We start from the raw sequence: 15,231 nt of genomic DNA, 5'->3' as shown, positions 1-15,231 counted from the left end.
GTACATTTAAATAAGGCAGTGTGACTAAGTGATTTGTTTTAGTTCAGTTATTGCACGGAGAGAGTGAATTTATAAAGGTTCACAGGTAGGCACTGTGGAGTCAGCTGAAACTGCAGAATCTGTTGTTGTTCTGCGCCTTTCTCTATCATCATTGGAGAAACTCGACTTTCCCTTTCATCAGAAAGCCCCTAAGTAAAATAATACTTTTTAAAAAGTGAACAGTAGCTTGAACTTTACCATTGCAGTTCTTTTATTTGCATATCTAACTTTCCAAACTTCAAGTCACTTGACACAACACATTACACAGTATTAGGCTTGAGGCTTTTATGTTTTGTTTTAAGGCAGAGTCTCACATATCAAGACAGATCTTGCTGTGTAGTTCAGGTGGCCTTAAACTGATTGTCTTGTCCCTTTTTCCTGAATGCTGGAGTTAAAAGTCTATGCCATCATATCTGGCTACACTGATTTCTCTTTTTTAAAGAGAAAAAATGTAAAGCATTTTCTCATTAGGATTGTTTTGGAATGTTTTTCCTGGATTGTATTTTTAATTTTAGTGAGATTCAGCTTTATGATACGTATAGGAAATTCTTTTATTTATTTGTTTATTAAGACAGTGTTAACTTGGAACTTGCTGACCAGTCTGACCTTGAACTTACAGAGATCAGCCTGCCTCTGCCTTTCATACTGGATTTAAAGGTGTGCGCCACCATGACCAGCCCTTATACTTAACTAAAAAGTTGAGAAGTAATAAAAATTCTTTTATGTTATATGTATTTACCCCATCCCTAGCTTTCCTCAATTAGGAGCTTGGGTTGTCATTTAAGCAGTAGCTTAAACTAGAATTTCAAAGAATTCTAGTTCTGAATTTAATTTGGTTGTTATTATATATAACTGTACAAACATTTAAATTTATTTTTGCTTAGTGTTCCTGGTGGTAGAGACATTAACAGCTCTTTCTCAAGTCACTAATAGTATTTATAAGAACACTCCACTATGAAAAGCTTTAATTTTCCCTTGAGAGGTAGAATCAGCCACTAAATTATACTATATATTAGTGCTTAGTAAAAACTATAAACTTACAGTACTGTATCTGCAATGTGCTATATAGACTAGAAGAATTCATGCAGCATAAAATGCAGGTGGGACTATTATAAGAAAATGTATTTTCCGTCTTTATTTTTTTTCTAGTCAAACTTCGCAATGGGACGCTTTCCCAGTACATGTAGGAAATGTTTCATGCTTGATTTTGGCTTGGCCCGACAATTTACCAATTCCTGTGGTGACGTCAGACCAGTAAGTTTTTTTCATTACTGTTTAATACTTGATAATTAAACTATTATTTCTATTATCGCTTTAAAGAAATGCTAATTAGGTATCAGAATTAATGTTAGGAGGAGGGGGATGAAGCTCAGTGAATTAAAAAATGGATGTTTGTTTTATTGAAGTCAGATCAGTAGTTGACAAGATTAAGAAACTAGTGTCTAGAGTTAGCTACATATAATCAGTAGGGGTTGTTAAAGGGATTAGTATTGGCTCAAGACACCCCAAGACCAAGTTCTCAACACAGAGTGACAAAGGGCAAGTGGTTAGAGGCAAAGACAGGAGATAGAGGGCAAGGGAGAAGGGGAAGGAAACAAGGGAGTGGGGAGCACAAAGGACAGATGGGCATGATGACAAGGGACCGACCGCCTCTGGATAAAAGGAGACAGATGTGGCACATAGGAACATGGTATTTTATAAAAGTACAAGCAGAAACCCCATGTTAGGATGAGGTGTTTAATTTGATTAGACATGTTAATTAGGGTAGCTAAAAGGGGTTTTTGATTGCTGAACTTCAATACTTTGATAGCTTGACCTTGGTAGTCAGCCTTAGGAGGAGGATGTGGCCAACCTTGGGGGCTAGCAAGGCAGAGGGAATGAGGGAGAAAAGTAAGGCCTGCCAGAGCTATGTTTGCCATGCTTGGACTGGCTAGAGTCCCTTCAACATGAGTTCTAACTTTGTGATACATAGAAAGTTCTTCTCTGGTGAATTTGTATATGAAGGTAGTCATGCTAAGGCACACCACAGTGGTGAGCTAGGGAGATATGGGTATAAGGAATTTGATCAAATGTCCAAGTAGAGGGTTTTGTTTTGTTTTGTTTTTTGGTTTTTCAAGACAGGGTTTCTCTGTAGTTTTAGAGCCTGTCCTGGAACTAGCTCTGTAGACCAGGCTGGCCTCGAACTCACAGAGATCCGCCTGCCTCTGCCTCCCGAGTACTGGGATTAAAGGCCTGCGCCACCACCGCCCGGCATGGTAGCAGATTTTTATTAAACTTACCTCTTACGGTTTTTGCCGAGGTTGGAGAGATGGCTCAGTGGTTAAGAGCACCCAATGCTCTTCCAAGGTCCTGGGTTTAATTCCCAGCACCCACATGACAGCTCACAACTGTCTGTAACTCCATTTCCAGGGGATTTGACACTCAGAGATTTTTGTCAAAACTGGACTAGCAAAGACAAACAAAGATGTTCCCTAATCAAGGCCAACTTTAGAAGAAACTTCAGGGAGTCTGGCTAGAGTCATGTCAGGAGAAAGTCTGTCAGAGGCAGTGCACCATGTACATCTCTGTTCCTTCATCAGCAGGCTGCTAAGGCGAGGTGGGAATGCTCCAGTCAGCTCCTTCTAGAAAGAGAGCCCTTGGTGGACCCTGCTGGGGAGGCTAGCCATGTGTTCTTGACTTCAGCAGTTTGGAATGGAGCCGCTTTAGTCAAGCTGGGCAAGAGGAGAGAGCAGTCTTGGTTTTGAACTAGATAAAAAAAAAAAAGGTGATAGAAGAAGCTATAGTAGATTCACGATGAGAAGGCAAGGTATAGAAAGTCTTTTAAACCAAGTAGCGTGTGGTGTTCTATTGTCTGAGGCTATGATCATGTTTGGCTTCATCTCTGTTACCTAGAATAACTAAGTATCCAAAACTTAAATTTTAACATAAATTGTTTATGCATGTAAGTGTGTGTGTGTGTGTGTACATACATACATACATATTTTTTTAAGACAGGGTTTCTCTGTAGCTTTGGAGAACTAGCTGTCCTGGAACTAGCTCTTGTAGACCAGGCTGACTTCGAACTCACAGAGATTCGCTTGCCTCTGCCTCCCGAGTGCTGGAATTAAAGGTGTGCGCCACCACCACCCGGCATGTAAGTATAGTTCTAACCTCTTTCAAATTAAGTTTGAATAAAATAGACAAAATATGGTGAGATTGGCACCTTAAATGATATAGTGGTTCTCTGTGTTCTTACATTTATTTGTAACCAAAGTATAAGCATTAATGTATGTACTATGATGCTTTGGTACTTGGCATGATTCTGGGTCAGTGAAAACATTTGATTCTTCTAATTTACAGAGCTGTGTATATTTCATAAAAACATTTGGGGTGTGTGTGTGTGTGTTTGTTCCTTGGTATCAAACCCAAAGCCTTATACGTAGTAGGCAATTGTGCTGCCACTGAGTTACATCTCCCAAGCCCAATGACCATATTATGCTATCATACTTTAAAACATAGATGAGCCTGTGAGATGGCTCAGCAGATAAGGCACTTGTCACCAAGCTTGATGACTTGAGTTCAGTCCTCAGAACTCATGTGGTTGAAGAAAAGAATCAATTCCCAAAGTTTGTCCTCTGTCATCCACTTGCACATTGTCAGGTTCATCATCCCCTACCCTGACATCACACACACATGAAGAGAGAGAGAGAAATTAATAAATACATAGAAATAACAGATAGAAGAAAACAAGTCCAAGATAATTAAAACATCAGTGTGTTAAGTTGTGGTTTAGAAATATTCATTCTCTAGTTTTCCATAATCTCTTTATAAAAATTACTATAAGTAGTGTTTTTTTACTATTTATTTTCTTACGATTGTGTGGTTTATTGTAGCCTCGTGCTGTAGCAGGCTTCCGAGGGACAGTTCGTTATGCATCAATCAATGCTCATCGGAACAGGGTATGTATCTGTCTGATTCAGGGTTGTCATAACTGTGTGTTCCTAGCTTGCATCAGGCTGATATCTTCATATTTTAGTTCAGAGATATGAAAAGTGCTTAGGAGCTGAGGGTCCCTTTTATAGCTACCTGAATAGTCATTTTAATTTACTGTTTTGTGTAATGATGATGGTAAAGGAATTCATGATACTAATTTATGGTAAGATGTATAGTGGATGACAGATATGGGCAGCTACAGAAAAAAATGTAGTTGTATTTATCAGAAAAGGCAAAAGCTAAGTATGTCTGTTGGGAATGCGTCTATTTAATCATGTATTAGTGTTGAAAATTAAATATAGATGTTTGAAGAAATAAAATATCTGGATTCTTTTCTAAGAAATTATTTGTGGGTTGGGTCCAGCATAATGGCTCAGCAGGTAAAGGTACTTAACCAGCTAGCCTGACAATCTAAGTGTCCTTGGAACCCACATAGTGGAAGAAGAGAACTAACTCTGGCAAGTTGTCTTCTGTTCTCTACACGTTTACCATAGCAAATGAGGACACAAACATGTACACACACATAGACACGCCAAACAAATGAAAAAACAATATCTGACAAAATATAGAGACTTTTTATAATATGTAATAACTTCTATACATCAAGCTGTTTGTTTTTGTAACAAGGAGCATGGAGATGTAGCTCAGTGGTAAAGCTCTTGACTAGCGTGGGAAGACCTGATTAAAACCCTACATTGCAACAAAAGCAATAAATAGCGTAAGCTAAAACAGCAATTTTCTTGATTGATTGATTGATTGATTGATTGATTGATTGATTGGTTTGGTTTTTCGAGACAGAGTTTTTCTGTAGCTTTGGAACCTGTCCTGGAACTAGCTCTTGTAGAGCAGGCTACCCTCGACTTCACAGAGATCCACCTGCCTCTGCCTCATGAGTGCTGGGTTTAAAGGCATGCACCACCACCACCCTGGCAATTTTCTTGTTTCTAACTAAAAGAAAAAAATACTTTTAGAATTAATTACTTTTTGTTTTCCTATTTTGATTTATTTATTTTTTGAGACAGGGTTTCTCTGTGTTGCTTTGGAGCCTGACCTGGAACTCTCTCTATAGACCAGGCTGGCCTCGAACTCACAGAGATTGACCTGCCTCTCTGCCTCCAGAATGAGTTTCAGGATAATCATGGCTGTAACACAGAGATATCCTATATAAAAACCAACAAATAACAAAAAACAGAGTGTGTATGTATATGTATGAAAATTTTTTTTTCAGTGCTGGCAATAAAATCTAGGGTTTTTTTCCCCTAGTAGTTAAGCAGACTACCATTAAGCTACAATCTTATTAATTATCCTTACTTCTTTTTTTGTTTTGTTTTGTTTTGTCGAGACAGGGTTTCTCTGTGGTTTTGGAGCCTGTCCTAGATCTAGCTCTTGTAGACCAGGCTGGTCTCGAACTCACAGAGATCCGCCTGCCTCTGCCTCCCGACTGCTGGGATTACAGGCATGCGCCACCACGCCTGGCTATCTCTTACTTCTTAAAGCCTTTATTAGTTAGTAAATTGTTAGTTGTATTTTCAACATTTGTGGATTTTAGAGGCTTATTTTATTTATTGGTTCATTTTTAGATAGGATTTCTTATGTCCCAGGCTGGCTTCACCCTCACTAAGTAGCAAGGATGGCCTTGACTTCTGGTCCCTCAGTTTCTCCCTCCCGAGTCCTGGGATTACAGGCGTGCACTGCCGCACCCAGTGTTACGTGGTACTGGGTATCAGACCCAGGGTCATGTGCATGCTAGGCAATTACTCTGCCAACTGAGCTGTATCCTCAGCCCTGTGCTGTTTCTGCTTTTTGGTGTTGGATGTTTTTTGTGGTGTTAAGAATATAACTCAGGGTCATTTTTTTTTAAGATTTATTTATTTAGCCAGGCATTGATGGCAAGCGCCTTTAATCCCAGCACTTGGGAGGCAGTGGCAGGCGGATCTCTGTGTTCAAAGCCAACCTGGTCTACAGAGTGAGTGCCAGGACAAGTTCCAAAGCTACACAGAGAAACCCAGTCTCAAAAAAGAAAAAGAAAAACACTTATTTATTATGTATACAGTGTTCTGCCTGCAGGTCAGAAGAGGGCACCAGACCTCATTACAGATGGTTGTGAGCCATCTATGTGGTTGCTGGGAATTGAACTCAGGACCAGTGCTCTTAACTGCTAAGCCATCGCTCCAGCCCATAACCCAGGGTCTTTCACATGTGCAGTGAATTACTCTACTGTTGAACTACATCTCCAAATAGTGTATTATTTATATCAAAATATTTCTTAGTGTATATATTCTTTGTATGGATTGATAAGTAACTTGATATGTAGATGTTTATCAGATGATGGGAAATTAATGGGCGGACTTTAAACAATGTAATGAATGCTCTCAGAAGAATTGGTAATGTCACATGACCGAATTTTCTTATTTCTCAAGGAAATGGGAAGACATGACGACCTTTGGTCTCTATTCTACATGTTGGTAGAGTTTGTGGTTGGCCAGCTGCCTTGGAGAAAAATAAAGGACAAGGTAATCTGGAATTGTAATGTTTGTTTTGGTTGGGAAAAGAATAAAAATTTCTCTTCAAGCTGGGCGGTGGTGACACACACTTTAATCCCAGCACTTGGGAGGCAGAAGCAGGTGGATCTCTCTGAGTTTTAGGCCAGCCTGGTCTACAGAGTGAGTTCAGTCCAGGACAGTCAGGACTACACAAAGAAACTCAGTCTTGAAAAACAACAAAACAAAATAAAAATTCTCAGTAATCATTTTTGTTGAAAATATACTTAGTATAAGATCTCTGTGTGCTGAGTTATCATGTGGAATAGGTGTGCACATCATTCAGTGGCACAGTGCATCCCGAGCATTTGTCAGTCCCTGGACTCAATTCCTAGCACTACAAACAATAGTGGAAAAAAAACAAAACGAAAAAAATCCATAATCCCTCTCATGAGTGTATAATTTTTGCATTTGAGTATCAGTTTAGTTGTAAACTCTATTTCAGATTTTTTTTTTTAGATTTATTTATTATGTATACAACAGTCCATCCATGTATGCTTGCAGGCCAGAAGAGGGCACCAGATCTCATTATAGATGGCTGTGAGCCACCATGTGGATGCTGGGAATTGAACTCAGGACCTCTGGAAGAGCAGTCAGTGTTCTTAACCTCTAAGCCATCTCTCCAGCCCTCTATTTCAAATTTTTAAAGAAGAAAATTCACGGGCAGGAGAGGTGGCTCAGAGGTTAAGAGCACTAAGAGCACAAGTTTCACTTGTATATGAAACTTAAAATCTATAAGCAGTTTTACTGCATCACAATATGTCTTTTCCTCTCTGTGGGCTGTTATTAGATAATTAATATTATTATTTTTTTCTGGGTCTGCTGAGAATAGATACATTTTATAAGAACAACATTTCTCTGATGTGAAGTTTACCTTTTAGTTTTCAAGTATCAGATTATTTTGTTTGGAAAATAAATGCTATGCTGGTAAAGGAAAGTAACCCATTAAAGGAACTTAGTTCCCTGGTACAGATTCCACATCACTGTCTGCTCTGCATTATACAGTCTTCCCTTCCCACTCGAAAGCACTGTGTGTAAACATTAAAGAGCACTTATTCTTGTTTGTACTTTAAACCACTTTCATTCCACAGGCTGGTACATTCTCTTGAGATTGCTGGCTGTGTGCTTGTAGTCATAGCTTTCAGGAGATGTTGACTTTGGTTCCTGTTCTCTTTCTCTTCCAGGAGCAAGTAGGTTCCATTAAGGAGAGGTATGACCATCGGCTCATGCTGAAGCACCTCCCTCCCGAATTCAGCACCTTTCTTGATCATATTTCCTCTTTGGATTATTTTACAAAACCGGACTACCAGGTAACCATCTTTGTGAGTTCTTGTATGTTGATTTTCCTTTCTTTTAGGCTTTACATTTACTTTTATAGATTTAAGAATGTCAGAATTATCTCTGTGAGTTCAAGGCCAGCCTGGTCTACAAGAGCTAGTTCCAGGTCTATATTCCTATTAGTTTTATTTGTTTGTGTTTGTTTTTTCAAGACAGGGTTTCTCTAACAGCCCTGGCTGTCCTAGCACTCACTCTGTAGACCAGGCTGATCTAGAACTCAGAGATCCACCTCCCTTGAGTGCTGGGATTAAAAGCGTGCACCACCACCTATTAGTTTTTAAACCGTAGAAAAACTAGATTTTCTATCTCTCATACAGGTGTAAATGGTTGCTTTTTACCATATTGTTTGAGGCAGGGGTCCTTAGTTGAACTAACTGATAAAGCTAGTTTAGTAAGCCAGTTTGTCCCACCCCCTAGCACTGGAATCACTGAAGGGCCATTTGCATGTGGGATCTGAGTTCCCTAGTCCTCACACCTGTATGGCAAGCCCTCTAACCACTGACCCATCTCCTTGGATAAATTTCTTCTAAGTCTTTTTTTTTTAAATATGGAACTCTTTACGAATTTGCATGTCATATTTGTGCAGGGACCATGCTAATCTTCTGTTTTGTTCCAATTTTAGTACATGTGTTACCAAAGCAAGCACACATTTTTTTTTTATTTAAAATTTTCACCTCCTCCCATCCTCCCATTTCCCTCCCACTCCCCCCACTCCACCTCCCCCTCGCTCTCCAGTCCTAAGAGAAGTTAGGGTGCCCTGCCTTGTGGGAAGTCCAAGCCCCCCCCTCCATCCTAGGAAGGTGAGCATCCAAACAGACTAGGCTCCCAAAAAGCCAGTACATGCAGTGGAATCAAAATCCAGTGTCATTATCATTGGCTTCTCAGTCCGCCCTCATTGTCAGCCACATTCAGAGAGTCTGGTTTGATCCCATGCTCGTTCAGACCCAGTTCAGCTGGCCTTGGTGAGCTCCCATTAGATCAGTCCCACTGTCTCCATGGGTGGACGCACCCCTCGCGGTCCTGACTTCCTTGCTCATGTTCTCCCTCCTTCTGCTCTTTGTCTGGGCTTTGGGAGCTCAGTCCAGTCCTCCAATGTGGGTCTCTGTCTCTATCTCCATCCCTCGCCAGATGAAGGTTCTATCGTGATATGCAAGATAATCATCAGTGTGTCTATGGGAAAAGGCCAGTTCAGGCACCCTCTCATCTGCTGCCCACGGACCTAGTTGGGGAAATCCCCTTGGACACATGGGTACCCCTCTAGAGCCAAGACTCTAGCCAACCCTAAAATGGCTCCCTTAGTTAAGACACCCTTCCTCCATCTCAATTATCCCATTCCCCCAAACTCTCCCCAGTCCTCCCCTTCTCCCTTCTCTCTCCCCATCTCCCCTTCCCCCCAACCCACCCTCACCCCCTGCTCCCAACTTTTTTTTTTTTTTTTTTTTTGGTTTTTCGAGACAGGGTTTCTCTGTGGTTTTGGAGCCTGTCCTGGAACTAGCTCTTGTAGACCAGGCTGGTCTCGAACTCACAGAGATCCGCCTGCCTCTGCCTCCCAAGTGCTGGGATTAAAGGCGTGCGCCACCACAGCCCGGCTGCTCCCAACTTTTGCCCAGCGATCTTGTCTACTTACAATAGCCAGGAGGATAACTATATGTCTGTCTTTGGGTTCACCTTCTTATTTAGCTTCTGTAGGATCACAAACTATAGGCTCAATGTCCTTTGTTTATGGCTAGAATCCACTTATAAGTGAGTACATACCATATTCCTCTTTTTGGGTCTGGGTTATCTCACTCAGTAAAGTGTTTTCTATTTCCATCCATTTGCATGCAAAATTCAAGATGTCATTGTTTTTTACCGCTGAGAAGAACTCTAAAGTGTATATGTGCCTCACCTTCTTCATTCATTCTTCTACTGAGGGGCACCTAGGTTGTTTCCAGGTTCTGGCTATTACAAAATAGTGCTGCTATGAACATAGTTGAACAAATGCTTTTGTAGTATGATTGGGCTTCTCTTGGGTATATTCCCAAGAGTGGAATTGCTGGATCCTGAGGTAGGTTGACTCCTGGTTTCCTGAGAAACCGTCACACTGATTTCCAAAGTGGTTGCACAAGTTTGCATTCCCACCAACAATGGATGAGTGTTCCTCTTACTCCACAACCTCTCCAGCAAAGGCTATCATTGATGTTTTTGATTTTAGCCATTCTGACAGGTGTAAGATGGTATCTCAAAGTTGTTTTGATTTGCATTTCCCTGATTGCTAAGGAAGTTGAACATGACCTTAAGTGTCTTTTGGCCATTTGAACTTCTTCTGTTGAGAATTCTCTGTTCAATTCAGTACCCCAATTTTAATTGGGTTAATTAGAGTTTTAATGTCTAGTTTCTTGAGTTCTTTATATATTTTGGAGATCAGACCTTTGTCTGATGCGGGGTTGGTAAAGATCTTCTCCCATTCAGTAGGTTGCCTTTTTGTCTTAGTGACAGTGTCCTTTGCATTACAGAAGCTTCTCAGTTTCAGGAGGTCCCATTTATTCAATGTTGCCCTTAATGTCTGTGCTGCTGGGGTTATACTTAGGAAGTGGTCTCCTGTGCCCATGTGTTGCAGACTACTTCCCACTTTCTCTTCTATCAGGTTCAGTGTGGTCAGATTTATATTGAGGTCTTTAATCCATTTGGACTTGAGTTTTGTGCATGGTGATAGGTATGGATCTATTTTCATTCTTCTACAGGTTGATATCCAGTTATGCCAGCACCATTTGTTAAAGATGCTTTCTTTCTTCCATTGTATAATTTTAGCTCCTTTATCGAAAATCAGGTGTTCATAGGTTTGTGGGTTAATATCCGGGTTTTCGATTCAATTCCATTGGTCAACATCTCTGTTTTTATGCCAATACCAAGCTGTTTTCATTACTGTAGCTCTGTAATAGAATTTGAAGTCAGGGATGGTAATGCCTCCGGAAGTACTTTTATTGTATAGGATTGTTTTAGCTATCCTGGATTTTTTGTTTTTCCATATAAAGTTGAATATTGTTCTCTCAAGGTCTGTGAAGAATTTTGTTGGGATTTTGATGGGGATTGCATTGAATCTATAGATTGCTTTTGGTAGAATTGCCATTTTTACTATGTTAATCCTCCCAATCCAAGAGCATGGGAGATCCTTCCATTTTCTGGTATCCTCTTCAATTTCTTTCTTCAAAGACTTAAAGCTCTTGTCAAATAGGTCTTTCACTTCCTTGGTTAGAGTTACCCCAAGATATTTTATGCTATTTGTTGCTATTGTGAAAGGTGATGCTTCTCTGATTTTCCTCTCTGCTTCTTTATCCTTTGTGTGTAGGAGGGCAATTGATTTTTTGGAATTGATCTTGTATTCTGCCACATTACTAAAGGTGTTTATCAGTTGTAGGAGTTCTTTGGTAGAGTTTTTGGGGTCACTTATGTACTCTATCATATCATTTGCAAATAACGAAAGTTTGACTTCTTTCTTTCCAATTTGAATCCCCTTGATCTCCTTATGTTGTCTTATTGCTATTGCTAGAACTTCAAGCACTATATTGAAGAGGTATAGAGAGAGTGGACAGCCTTGTCTTGTTCCTGATTTTAGTGGAATGGCTTTGAGTTTCTCTCCATTTAATTTGATGTTAGCTGTCGGCTTGCTGTATATAGCTTTTATTATATTTAGGTAAGAACCTTGTATCCCTAATCTCTCCAAGACTTTTATCATAAAGGGGTGTTGAATTTTGTCAAATGCTTTTTCAGCATCTAATGAAATGATCATATGGTTTTTTTCTTTCAGTTTATTTATATGGTGGATTACATTGATAGATTTTCGTATGTTGAACCAGCCCTGCATCTCTGGGATGAAGCCTACTTGATCATAATGTATAATTTTTTTGATGTGTTCTTGGATTCGGTTTGCCAGTATTTTATTGAGAATTTTTGCTTCAATGTTCATGAGTGAGATTGGCCTGTTATTCTTTTTCTTCATTGAGTCTTTATGTGGTTTTGGTATCAGGGTAACTGTAGCTTCATAAAACGAGTTTGGCAATGATTCTTCTGTTTCTATTTTGTGAAATACATTAAGGAATATAGGTATTAGGTCTTCTTGGAAGTTCTGGTAGAATTCTGCATTAAAACCATCTGATCCTGGGCTTTTTTTGGTAGGGTGGTTTTTAATGACAGCTTCTAATTCTTCGCTACTTACAGGTCTATTTAAATTGTTCACTTGGTCTTGATTTAATTTTGGTATATGGTACTTATCTAAAAAAATGTCCATTTCTTTTATATTTTCCAATTTTGTGGCATACAGGCTTTTGTAGTAAGATCTAATGATTCTCTGAATTTCCTCTGTGTCTGTGGTTATGTTCCCTTTTCATTTCTGATCTTATTAATTTGCGTGTTCTCTCTCTGCCGTTTGATTAATTTGGATAGGGGTTTATCAATCTTGTTGATTTTCTCCAAGAACCAGCTTTTTGTTTCATTGATTCTTTGGATTGTTTTCTGTGTTTCTTTTTTGTTGATTTCCGCCCTCAGTTTGATTATTTCCAGTCCTCTACTCCTCCTGGGCGCGTCTGCTTTTTTTGTTTTTCTAGAGCTTTCAGCTGTGCTGTCAAGTCTCTAATGTGAGTTTTCTTCCCCTCCACCCTTTTTTTTAATGTGAGCACTTAGTGCTATGAACTTTCCTCTTAGCACTGCTTTCAGCGTGTCCCATAGGTTTGAGTATGTTGTGTCTTTATTTTTATTGAATTCAAGGAAAACTTTAATTTCTTTCTTTATTTCTTCCTTGACCCAGGGGTAGTTCAGTAGTTGACTGTTCAGTTTCCATGAGTTTGTAGGCTTTCTGGGGGTAGAAATTGTTGTTGAATTCTAACTTTCTTCCATGGTGATCTGATAGTACACAGGTGGTTACTACAGTTTCTTTGTATCTATGGATGTTTGCTTTGTTACCAATTATGTGATCAATTTTTGAGACAGTTCCATGAGCTGCAGAGAAGAAGGTACATTCTTTTCTGTTTGGGTGGAATGTTGTATAGATGTGCAAGCATACATTTTCTCTTTAAATCTGATACTAGCACACACATTTTCAATAGATGTTGAGTGAATTGTGTCTTATGTTGGGTTTATTGCTATTATTCTTTGAACTAGGAAATACAAGGAAAAAATCTAAGAGGTACCCCTACATAAATAAATGGATAAACGTCATTGGTTTTATTTTGCTTTACTTTTTGCGACAGGGTCTCACTATGTAGACCAGGGTGACCTCACAGAGTTCTGCCTGTCCTTTTTTCTCAAATTCTGGGGATACAGGAGTACACTACCCTACCTACAAAATAGAACTATTTAAATAGAGGGCATACTAAAATATTGTAGCCTTACCTCTGACAACACCTATTCCATGTGATTTGGTTGGTTTTGGTGGTGGTGGTGGTTTTTCCTTTTCTTTTTCTGTTGTGTGTGTGTGTTTTTTTTTTTAATCCTTCCTGATTCTGGGGCCAAAACAGAGCTTTGTTTTTCCTAAGTAAGCACTCTGCTACTTCTCTAAATCCACTTCCTGATGACATGCGAATTGAGGTATAGAAGGTATTGCAGGGCTATTTGACTCAAGCAATGTTTAGAGAATAACAAGAATAATATAGGTGTTTTAGGGCAACTACCCCCTCCTCAATTCAAGCTAAGCCTCCAAATGTTGAACTATGTTGGCCATATGAAGAAGAAAATTAAGAGAAAGAATGTTATAAGCAGATGCAAGAGCTTATGTCTACATCCTGAGGTAAGAAAGAAATTGAAATAAAACAAGGGAGCTTCATATCACAAAAGGAGTAAACAGTTTGAGATGAGGTTGAAGAACAGGAGACTAGATACTGCAGTGCTTTGTAAGTCTTTTTAAGAGGTTTGAATTTTATTCTAAGTGAACAGGAAGCCTTGAAAACAAACAAAACAACAACAAAAACAAACCAAAAAAAAAAACACCCGGATATGGTATTCTTGTAGTAGGACTTCTTTGTACCGCCAGCCCCCAAATAATGATATGGAGACTTATTAATTATTAAAGTTTGGCCTTATCTTAGGTGTGTTTCCAACTAGTTCTTGTAACTTAAATTAACCTGTTTCTATTAACCTACGTTCTGCCACGTTCTTTACCTCTTCTGTAAGTCCAACTCTCTCCTTGTCTAGCTGGCATCTCCTGCTGTGCCAGATTCTAACCCTGAGAATCGAAGTCCTGCCTAGCTATAGGCCACTCAGCTCTTTATTAAATCAGTCAGGTGCCCTAGGCAGATGAGACAAAACATAGATACATCTTCATGCAGTGTGAACAAGTATCCTGCATCAGAGCCTATTTGTGTTTATTTTGTAATTTACATTTACAGATTTGTATGTAAGGAGGTGCACATACCAGGGTGCTGTGTAGATCAAAGGAAGATGGGATCAGCCCTTTCACCATGTGGAGTCTTGTTGGGTTTGGCAGCAAGTGTCATTTTACCAGCTCCCTGTTTGTGTTTTAAGAGAATAGATTTTTTTAGCTGCATGCATTCTGGAAGCAAAGGAGACTTAAAGTTGAGTTGGGAAGTTATTGAGGCAGTGCCTTGGAAAGAAAGTGGGAAAATGGGTTGTCTAAACACCATGTAGATTTCTTGATTGTGTAACACACTAGTCTGTTTGTTGTGGCTTTGCTAGGCAACTCTCAAATGGTTTCTTGTGCACACAGGCTTTTTGCAGTTTGGAAGAACAGGTGTGCATGTTTGTCCAGGTCTGAGAATGATCTGTAACACTTTGGCTTACTAGCCAGGACTGCACTGGTCACACTGGTCAGATTCTACTCCAGTGAAGTGGAAGGATAGTCTTCTTTGTAGCCAGGAGGATAGAGATAGGGATGGCCTTGACTTTAGTGGGTAGTGGAGAGGAATGCACCATTTCTGTCTCTGCTCTTCTAACCTTCTTTCCTCCTTTCCTTGTCATTGTTCTTGTAGGATTGGGCTCTATTGGTCTTCCCGATGCGGTCAGATAGGGCTCCCAGCCATTACCCCAGGATGTCCTCCCTGGAATGTCTGTGTGTCCTGACATTACTTATCTTGCTCATGTTCAATTGATCACTCAGCCCAGATGTTAACTACAGTCTCTTCCATTTCCTACTATAGGAGTAATATATTTTTTTCAAGACAGGATTTCTCTGTGTAGCTTTGGAGCCTGTCCTAGCATTAGCTCTTGTGAACCAGGCTGGCTGGAAACTCACATAGATTCCCTTGCCTCTGCCTGTGCCTCTCCCAAGTGCTAGTATTGAAGGTATGTGCCATCGTGCCCAGCTTGAGCTCAACTTTGAAAGGCAGTACTTTGTTTTGTTACCTTACCAGAT

The 15,231-nt window shown here is 39.7% G+C and overlaps 1 protein-coding gene and 1 non-coding gene across 2 annotated transcripts in view; one reads left to right on the top strand and one right to left on the bottom strand.

Moving 5' to 3' along the window:
- Ttbk2 (tau tubulin kinase 2) overlaps positions 1–15,231 on the top strand; it is a 131,379-nt gene that overhangs the window by 79,869 nt on the left and 36,279 nt on the right. The window contains exons 6-9 of the mRNA XM_075961899.1: positions 1,189–1,293; positions 3,912–3,977; positions 6,432–6,524; positions 7,736–7,861. Of these exons, the coding sequence (XP_075818014.1) occupies positions 1,189–1,293; positions 3,912–3,977; positions 6,432–6,524; positions 7,736–7,861 (390 nt within the window). The remainder of the gene's footprint in view (positions 1–1,188; positions 1,294–3,911; positions 3,978–6,431; positions 6,525–7,735; positions 7,862–15,231) is intronic.
- Positions 8,431–8,535, bottom strand: LOC142845255 (U6 spliceosomal RNA). Its single transcript, XR_012909826.1, has one exon. It is a non-coding gene; the product is annotated as a U6 spliceosomal RNA (small nuclear RNA).

Source organism: Microtus pennsylvanicus, chromosome 2 (genome assembly GCF_037038515.1).
Source record: "Microtus pennsylvanicus isolate mMicPen1 chromosome 2, mMicPen1.hap1, whole genome shotgun sequence".
Taxonomy (NCBI): Eukaryota; Metazoa; Chordata; class Mammalia; order Rodentia; family Cricetidae; genus Microtus; species Microtus pennsylvanicus.
This window is presented reverse-complemented; position numbering and strand designations above follow the sequence as displayed.